The sequence below is a fragment of the Egretta garzetta genome, unplaced genomic scaffold (genome assembly GCF_000687185.1).
Source record: "Egretta garzetta isolate BGI_Z169 unplaced genomic scaffold, ASM68718v1 scaffold332, whole genome shotgun sequence".
Classification (NCBI taxonomy): domain Eukaryota; kingdom Metazoa; phylum Chordata; class Aves; order Pelecaniformes; family Ardeidae; genus Egretta; species Egretta garzetta.
Genome location: NW_009258879.1, coordinates 476975 through 485710, shown reverse-complemented (window position 1 = coordinate 485710; position 8736 = coordinate 476975). Strand labels below are relative to the sequence as shown.

At 61.2% G+C, this 8736-nt stretch overlaps 1 protein-coding gene across 1 annotated transcript in view; it reads right to left on the bottom strand.

Annotated features, from left to right (window-relative positions):
- The window catches only part of PLXND1 (plexin D1), a 56390-nt gene that overhangs the window by 33052 nt on the left and 14602 nt on the right, over nt 1-8736 (bottom strand). Inside the window, 6 exon segments of the mRNA XM_009633821.1 lie at nt 535-674; nt 3395-3494; nt 3871-4022; nt 5504-5667; nt 7969-8062; nt 8349-8438. Of these exon segments, the coding sequence (XP_009632116.1) occupies nt 535-674; nt 3395-3494; nt 3871-4022; nt 5504-5667; nt 7969-8062; nt 8349-8438 (740 nt within the window).

The window sequence follows — 8736 nt, the reverse complement described above, 5'->3', positions numbered from 1 at the left end:
TCCTGCTGATGAGTTAGGAACATTCAGGAGGGGGGGTTCCTTCGGACCAGCGAGCAGCCGCAGAAGTGGGACCCTGGGCACGCAGGTGCCTTCTGCCTCCAGGAGACCTGGGGATGGAGCCCATGTCTGCTTCTCTCCCAGGGTTTTGGTCCTGGTCCCAGACCAGGGGGCCAGCAGCATCCTGCAAACTGTGCGAGGTACACTTCATTTGCTGCTGGTCACCGCCGCCACGTCATGGCAACACCAAGGCCATCGCTTTGCCAAAGCAACTCGCCCCTCTCTGGTGTCAGGCACCCCCACTGCCGCCCTGCCTCACCGCTCGGGGGTGCCAGGCTGACGGGCGCTGGAAGCGGAGCAGGCGGCAGCCAAGCGGGGCGGTGGGGACGCTTCGCTGGCTCCAAGGCGAGCAGCAGCATGCAGTGGTGCCCCCCACCCAAACCCCAGCTCTTCCTGATCTCCCGGAGGCCAACGTCATCCTTCCTAACCCTTTGGCTCTCGTCACTCGTTCAGTGCCAGCCCCCAGCCCCGTCCCACCTGAGGTCCGTGCACTGCTTGGAGGTATTGACGAGGACGCGGAGCTCGGAGCCGACATCCAGCCTGCTGCCTCGGATGGTCACTCTGGTTCCTCCAGCCTTCGGGCCGTTCAGGGGGGCTATGGACTGCACCACAGGAAGCTAAAAACAAAGGGGAAATCTGTTTTCTAGCCTGGCAAATGCACATGTGGATGCTCCACACTGCACGTGGGAACTGCTTCAGTAAATCCAAGCACCCAGTATCGCGAGGCTCCGGAGCAGCAGCACTACTAAAGCTGGCAGGGTTTCAGAGCAAGGAGAGAGGTGCAAGTGCTGAGGAGTGAGATCACACAGAACCTCCGCAACCCTCTGCACTCCCTCAGTTCTGGCAATAAAGGAGACCTGAGCCCAAACTGGAGCCCGGGATCCCACCAGTCCCTTGAGATTTCCAAAGAAGGGTCCAGAGCTGGCAGCAGCTCAAAGTCCATCAACAGAAGGAAATTTCTCATTCATTCCAGCTCCCACCACCTCTGCCCTTCCAGGTCCATTTCCTTCGGAATGCAATGGTAATGCTAAAGCCCTGCCGGGTGATGGCCTTGAGAACTATGAAAACAGCCACCTGGGTCTAGAGAATTGAATATCAAACTCCTTCTTAAGGAAGCTTCACATCTGAACCTCTCGAGGCAACAGGAACGGAGGGGGAAGTTGCTTTGCCTCTGGCCATTCGCAGCAGAGATCAGCACGCACGTTATCTGCTCTTGCAGCGCCTGGAAGTCTTCCTGAGATTCATGAGCTCGCGGCTTTGAAAACTAATGCGGCGCTGAGCCCCCGTGCCAGCTATGCGGAGCGCCCAGGAGGGGCTGCTGGGCAGCCTCCCCGCTCCCGCTTGAAGAGGACGCCAAGGGCAGAACAAATAATTATTTCAAGGCCCTTCCATAAGCGCTTGGTAAGTCCCTGTCAAACACCGCGCACCCTGTCGGCACGAGGCCCGCCGGGCTGCGGAGCACGGCTGAAGCCCGCTCGCCGCCCGCCCCTCGCTGCAGCCGCAGAGCGAAACCGCAGCGAGGCAGACGGAAGCGCAGGGCGAAGCTGCTCCGCACCGCCCGGGGCTAACGCCTTTCCCTGCCGACCCCAGCCACACAGACAGGCTCACTAATGGCTGTCCTTGCCTGTGCCCTACCCTCAGGCTGCTTCATTGCTCTATGGCCATTTCCTCTGGTTTCTCATCATTACCCATTTCCACAGGAGTCATTTTGTTCATTCGTGTTTCTCCGACTGTCTGCAGGCAGCTGCCTCCAGCCCTTGGCCCCAACCTATGCATTCAAATCTGCAGTGACGACAGCAGCAGCGAGGATTATCCACGCTCCCCAAAGCCCTCCAGCTCTTCCCTGCAGCCAGAGCCAGAGGCTACTGCGCCCAGCCCGGTGCCAGCACTGATCGCCTCGCTGCGTCTTCTGCAAACCCAGCTCGTTTGGCGAATTCAGCTCATCCACAGCCTGCTGCAATGTCCTGGAGAAGCCTCTCAACGCGGGACAGCTTTCTGCTGTGCCACCCGCTGTGACAAGGACTCCTCTGCCACTCCCCGGGGGGACAGCCTTCGCCGTGAGCGGGCTCGGGAGCTGCCAGCACGGAGCCGTCGCGGACCCGGTCTGAGTGCAGCAACCGCTTTTGCTCCCCGTGCTTTGTTCAGCGCTGGCGCTTGTACAGGTGTTTCCTGAGAGGGCTCTTCCTTGCGTGCCGAAAGCTGGTGAAGAAGCCGCCCAGCCCTTTCCCACCCTCCAGGCCCTTCTCCCCGTTGCCAAGAGGACAACTGGCCCGGCCACAGAGGACGTGGCCGCGTCAGCACACACATCCCGATGGCGACGCTGGAGAAATCCCAGACCCAAGGTCCGTCACTGGGCCGTACCCCAGCTGTGCCCTCCTCTCCGCCAGACCACTGGGTCTCCGAGACGCTTTGGGTGTGAACACAGACACCTGGAAACGGTGGGAATGGGTCCTCGAGCAAACGTCCTCCTGGGAACCACAGTGGAGGCGAGCCTGGCAGCGCCCTCACCTCACCGTCGGGGCATGGGGCCGTGCCCGTGCTGTGCCGTGCCTGTGCTGGGGCGCTCTGCGCAAACCCCTCTGGAGGCAACACCAAACAGGCGATCGGCTACGGGGCGGGGGATTATGCTCCACGGTCCTGCCCTGAATTCCTCACAACGGCTACCAGGAATCCAACGTTGTTTCCTGGGGCTCACGTCTTCTTCCAAGCCGCTGGGCCGCGGCATGGGCTGTTCTTCCCCAGCACAAGCACAGAAGTGCTGAGCAAACAGCACGGACGCGCGGGGCTGCCTGGGAACGGCATCTGGCCAGAGGCGAAGGTGCTTGGAGGAAGGAGAGGAGCTGCATGGATTTCCTTCAGCTTTGTAGAGATGAAAGTCACCTTTGTGAGATGGCGCAGCACAAAGCCATGAAGGGCTTTTCTTTGCATAATGACACGGGGTTAGCTCAGGTCTAAGCCCTACACCTTATTCTCATGCAAAACTAAGACAATCTCTGCAGCAAAAAACATCGGCTCTAAATACTGTGAACCCACAGCACGTAACTTCCACGGCACAAAGAGACTTTGCAAGTCTCAAAAAACCTCGCAGGCTGTAACAGTGTTTTAGCAAAAGGGGAGAAAGAAAAATGAGCTCCTGTTGGGGCAGGAGAAGCAATGACACAGGCGGGGCAGGTGACAAACCGCTGGAGGAGGAACGGCGTCCGCTGTGCCTTGAGGACCCCGGCACTTCCTGCCGTGGATCCTTTGGGAGCCAGCGGGGGCTGCAGGCTTGTCCCAGGGGCACGGGGAGCATCAGGGCGAGGAGTACCAGAGGAACATCCAGGAGGCAGCTACTCACCACGTAGGAGTATCGCTCCCTGGACCTCCCTTCCCGGCTCACGTTAACTGTCACCACGTCAGAGAACGCCTCCACAGCCTCTCCGGTCTGGCACACGATCCTGCGGGCGGGAAAGGGGAGGTCAGTGGTCCTGCTGCCCCTCCAGGGCAGAGCCCATGGCTGGCGCCGCCGCCGCCCCCCCCCCCTCCTCCCCTGCCCAGCGCCTGCCACGGGGGTGGGATGGGCAGCACCGGCCACCCCGTGGCTGGAGGAGGGCACCCGCGTCCCACCCACGCCAGGTCACCGCCCCGCTCCTGCTCCGGGGCCCAGTGTGCCAGTCGGCCCAGGGATAGTGGGTGGGAGCGGGGCAACAGGGACGGGCAGGAGACATGAAGGGGACAGGGACAGGCAGGAGACATGAAGGGGACAGGGATGGGCAGGGGACAGGGACGGGCAGGGGACACGAAGGGGACGGGGGCTTCCTCCCCAGCACTCACGCCTCGGAAACGAGGTATCTGTCGGGCAGCGGCGTGCACTGCACGCTGCCTATCCTGACAGCACCCAGGACGTCGCTGAAGCGTCGGCCCAGGTTCCTCCCGCGGATGGTCAGCAGGGTGCCCCCCTCCAGCGGCCCACGCAGCGGCTCGATCTGCAGCACCAAGGGAGAGGTTGGAGGAGAACCATGGGGAAGCCTCTTGCCTCCACCCCTCAGCCCGTGCCTGCATCCCACTCGGCCGCCCGAGCAGAAGGCAGAGCTGCTCCCGACGCTCCGGTTCCCCCACGGCCGTCCACCCGCACACCGCCCTGGCTGCAGTTTGGCAAACGAGAGGCCACCACTGGGTTTGGTGCCGGCGTTTGTCCAGGGATGACTCCAGCTGCAAGCACATCTGGGGCAAACACTCCTTCACACCACAGCTTCCGATGGAGCTGGGGCAGGGACAAACGCAGGGGCTCGGAAGCCCAGAGGAGGGGCGCTGGTGTGCCGGGAAGAGGGTCCTACCATCACTCTTGTAAGGGTGGTCCTGAACACAGCGGGGCCTTTCAGGACAAAAACAAGACAAAAAGTGTCCCGATGCATGGAGCGTGGCTGAGACGCCAGCGCTGCGGCACCCCGGGGTGCAGCACGAGTCCGGCGCTGCGGGAGGAGAAGGCTGCTCCCCATCAGCACCCACTGCCAGGCTCCGTGCCCCCCGTCGCCTGCTGTGCCGTCCCCCGCCTCCAGGAGGGCTCTGCGAGGGCTGGCGTGCTCGCGTGACTCTGGAGGGTTTGGGTTTCCCAGCTAATATTTGCTACGGAAATAGCGGCAGAGTCCTGCGATGCTCTGTGACCTGAACTGTGGTTTCCTTCCACGATTTTCTGGCGAGGTGCTGATAACGCTTGACGAGTGCCGGGGAAGGACGGGCTCACGGGAGCACCCCCCTCCCACAGTGCCAGGAAGGAAGAGGCAAGCGATGGGGATCCTCAGTCCCTCCACACGGTCTCGCAGCCATTGCTCCATCCCTCCCTAGGAACGGGAATCCCATACCCTCCCCGATTCTGATGGTCGCATTAGCTGTTTTGCCTCTCCAGCTTCTCCTTTCCCTGGGAGCTCACTTTAAGACCTGCTCTGTGTCCGTTCTTTGTCACTCATCAGGGACAAATTTGTTGGCTCATACCTCACCTTTACGCAGGACCCCAGATCCAGATGCCCCCAACAAACATTCATTCAGCTACAATTTAAATAAAGCTCATTTCGAAATGCACAGTGACCCCTCTGCCACTCTTCATCTCCGCAGAACTGCAGAGCCCGTGCGCCTGGAGACAGGGCTCACGCTTCAGCTGGGCTCCATCAAGCACTATTCCTGATACCAACCCTTCAGCCCACCCTACGAACACTTCTCGCTTTTACCGGCCCCAGGAGCCCGGGGACATTCTGACCGTGCTGTGTTTTCCCCGCCGGCACGACGGAAGTCGGATCCCGTCACTAGCGAGGTGTCCTTGGCATCAGGGGGTGCAAGAGCACAGAAAGCCGGGGAATAACTCAGTGCTGCTCTTGACCCCGTCCCGTGCCAGGGACAAAGCGCGGCTCCTCCGCTGCCCCGCGCCGCCTGCTGTGCCCCGTGCACCCCCCGCGCTCCATTCGGGTCTCACCTTCTTGATCTCGGGAGCCGGGCAGAGGTCCGAGGCGTGGGGGTGCTCGCTGTGCAGCCTGCAGCTGGAGCTGCCCTCGCTCCAGAGGCAGCGGTGCCCCAGGTCCTCCCTCCCCAGGCACTGGGAGCAGTCGGCGCTCCCGGTCGCGCAGTTGTACACCTCCACTGAACCAACGGAGACAACAGAAAACGTGAGCTCCTGGCCCGAGACCTTCACAGCTCGGCTTAGCCTGAGGCAGCCAAGTGCCCCCCCACACCCCAGCCCCCCCGGCTACATGAATCCGAGCAACATCTGAGATCCAGAGGATGAGCAGAGCAGCTTGCGCGCACAGCAAGACGAGGCAGCGCTTGGCTGCCATCCTGGAGATTTCCCAGAAGGACTGGGTGCTTGTTCTCACTGCAATATAATTTAGCACTTTCTTTTCCTTTTTCTTTCCCTTGAAAAACAAACACCACCCAAACTCCGAACCTTTCGTCAATTTATGCTACGTGTTTCCAACGCTCAGCATCCACCGGGGACGCCGCTTTGCAGAGCTGGCTCCAGCCTGTTAGCAAAGCAATCACGGTGCTCCCAGACTCCGCCGAAAATCGGGCAGCTGCAGCGCGTGGGGCAGCGTTCACAGCCTCCCGCCCCCCCCCCCCCCCCCCCCGCGGCCCGGGGGCCCCTGTCACCGGCTCGTCCCTTCAGATCTGCCCAGCTCAGCTCCCACACCATCTTCCCGCGCCGCTCTCCCCCCTTCGTTAGCTGGTGCCCCAGGTTACGTTTCCTCTCCAGCCTAAAGACTCCTGTGGCTGAGCGCGGGTATCCGCCGCCGGAACAGCCAGGAGCGCTCAGGAAACGTCGCCTTCACACCCTTCTCCCCAGGGGAGCCTTTGCAGGGGAACATAAACCAAAGGAACTGCTACGTTTTGCACCCCTGCCCACAGGGGGGTCTCGAAGGGCTTCATAAGCCACCAACAACACCCCCAGCCCTCGGTCTGTGCTCAGGGTGACGAGAGGGGTGCCCCCCACTCTCCGCAAAGAAAGGCGCTCCTCCCGCTCCACCCGGGGTCCCCCCAGGGAGCTGCTCCCCTTGGTTCTCCACCCAACAGCGAAGAGCTGGGATTCCTTCAGCGGACTCCCAAAGCACCGTTTACAATAAAAGCTAACGAATCTTGAAATAATCAATGCTAACAACAGGAATATCCCTGCAGCACGAGGGATGCCCACGCTTGCATTCGGCCCAGCAGATCTCTGTCTCTGCTTGCCAGCCAGCCTCTCTCATTTCACCCGCCCCAATCTGCTGCAGGCGAGGAGGAGCCGGAGCAGCCCAACGGTCCCACGGGATCTCCAAATATTCTGGCAAATTCAGATCAAGGCAAACACAGCCTGCCCAAGCGAGCTCCTTCTCCGCGCCGGAGGGGAGGGGATTCCACACGCCGTCCACTGTCGTTCCCGCTCCCAGCACGCCCCCGCGGAGAACAGAGTCGTCTTCCCTCGCACACCCAAACAGCCTCAGCCCGGCTCTGCCGCCCCTCTCCTCGGGGCTGCCTCCCTATCTCAAAGCCACGGGCATCCCCCTCTGCATGGACGGGATGCCTCGTGCCTGCCCATGCTGGCATTCCCAAGGTTACTTCCCAGGGTGGAACGCTTTGCCGGACGAGCCTCCATTACGCACTGGGATTTACCCCGGGAAACCTTTTCATCCCGGGTCCGCAGCTGAGGTGCTAACGCCTCTCTACCCGTCACCGCAACACTCCAAAGGAAAACCCCTCCTCGGGCATCTGGTTCTCATTAGCACCGGGGTAAATCGGCAGCTGAGGCTGCGGAGCGGGGAGAGAGCCCAGAGCTGCCGCGCTGGCCAGGGGTGCGACACCGCGGCCGGGGCAACCCTCCGTCCCCCTCCTTCCCTGCCTGCCTCCGCCTGCTGATGTAGCAATGGCTTTTTTGGGAACCCGAGCATTCTTCCCAGAGACAGGGAGTGGGACAGGGGTGAAATGGGTTTGCACGTTTTATTCTTTCTCAGCACAAGAGGAAAAAAAAAACCCCTCGATTTTTACAGCGTGCTGAACAGTGATGCCATGCTCCTGCGAGAGCTGAGGGCAGAGCCCTCCCCCGGCCCTTATCTCCTCCGGGAGGAATTCCTGCCCGGCCCCGGGGACCCCGCACCCCTGCTGTGGCCCAGAGCACCAGCAGACCCTGTCCCACGCAAGGACAGCGAGACCTTGGCCGCCGCCTGTGCTCAAGGACGGGGCTTGGCGTTCCCCGGGTGTGAAGGGGATGAGCACGGCATCTGGATTCCGGGCACGCGTTGGCACAGCTCCGGCTCTGGGTAAATGTGGGGCTTTTTGCGTGTGCCTGGGAGAAAGAACTGAGCCGTGCCCGGCCAAGCCATGGTGTCCCTCCCAGCTCTATAAACCAGGACAGGGCTTCAGTCATTTAAGCTAAGCAGACAAGAGCAGAATAAAAATATTTTCAGCTCAGACCTGTCATCATCTCCGGACTGTCGATAAATCTGTCTGGTCTGTCCTTCAGCTGAAGGTTCACTGGGAAGAGCTGGCTTTTTTCTGCTGTGTGGAGCTGCACACGAAACACAAATAAACAAAAGCTTAGGAAATCCAGTAAAACGTGAGGTTCCATACACATGCTACAGGGACTGACATTCCCCCCCCCGGGGCTCCTCCGACCACCGCTCCCCAGGACGGGGGGCTCGTCTTTAGCAGAGCGAGGGGAGGCTGCCTTCTGCCTTAAGTGCTGTGCTGGGGTCCCGGCCCAGGTGGGAGGTTGGGGGCAAGACCCCCCCTGCCCTCGGACCTGCCCCACACCGCGGGGGAGCGGGGGCTGGCGGCCTCGCCCTCCAACTCACCAGCACGTGTACGCACTCCACGGCAGAGGAGTTCACCCACCGGGCTTCAAACGTCCTGTCTGTCCCAAAATGGCACTCCAGAGCTGTCTCCTGGGAAAGACAGGGGCAGAACGGCTGCAACAACCATTTTGTGCAGTTCTCCATCTCAGCCAACCAACGCAACAGGCACCATGTCTCACCTTGTTTCTGCCGTCAGTACCCGAACTGCGATCAAGTCGAACAGGCGATCAGAACCCGACACTGTAAACGGGGATGGGATCTGTGCCCAATCAATCCTGCTCTGTTACACAGCTGTGCCTAAAGCTGCTGCAGGCTGAGCATCGCCAACGGAGCCAAGCCCCGTCCCCTGCGCTCGCCCCGCGTGCGGCCGTGAAAACCCACAAACCAA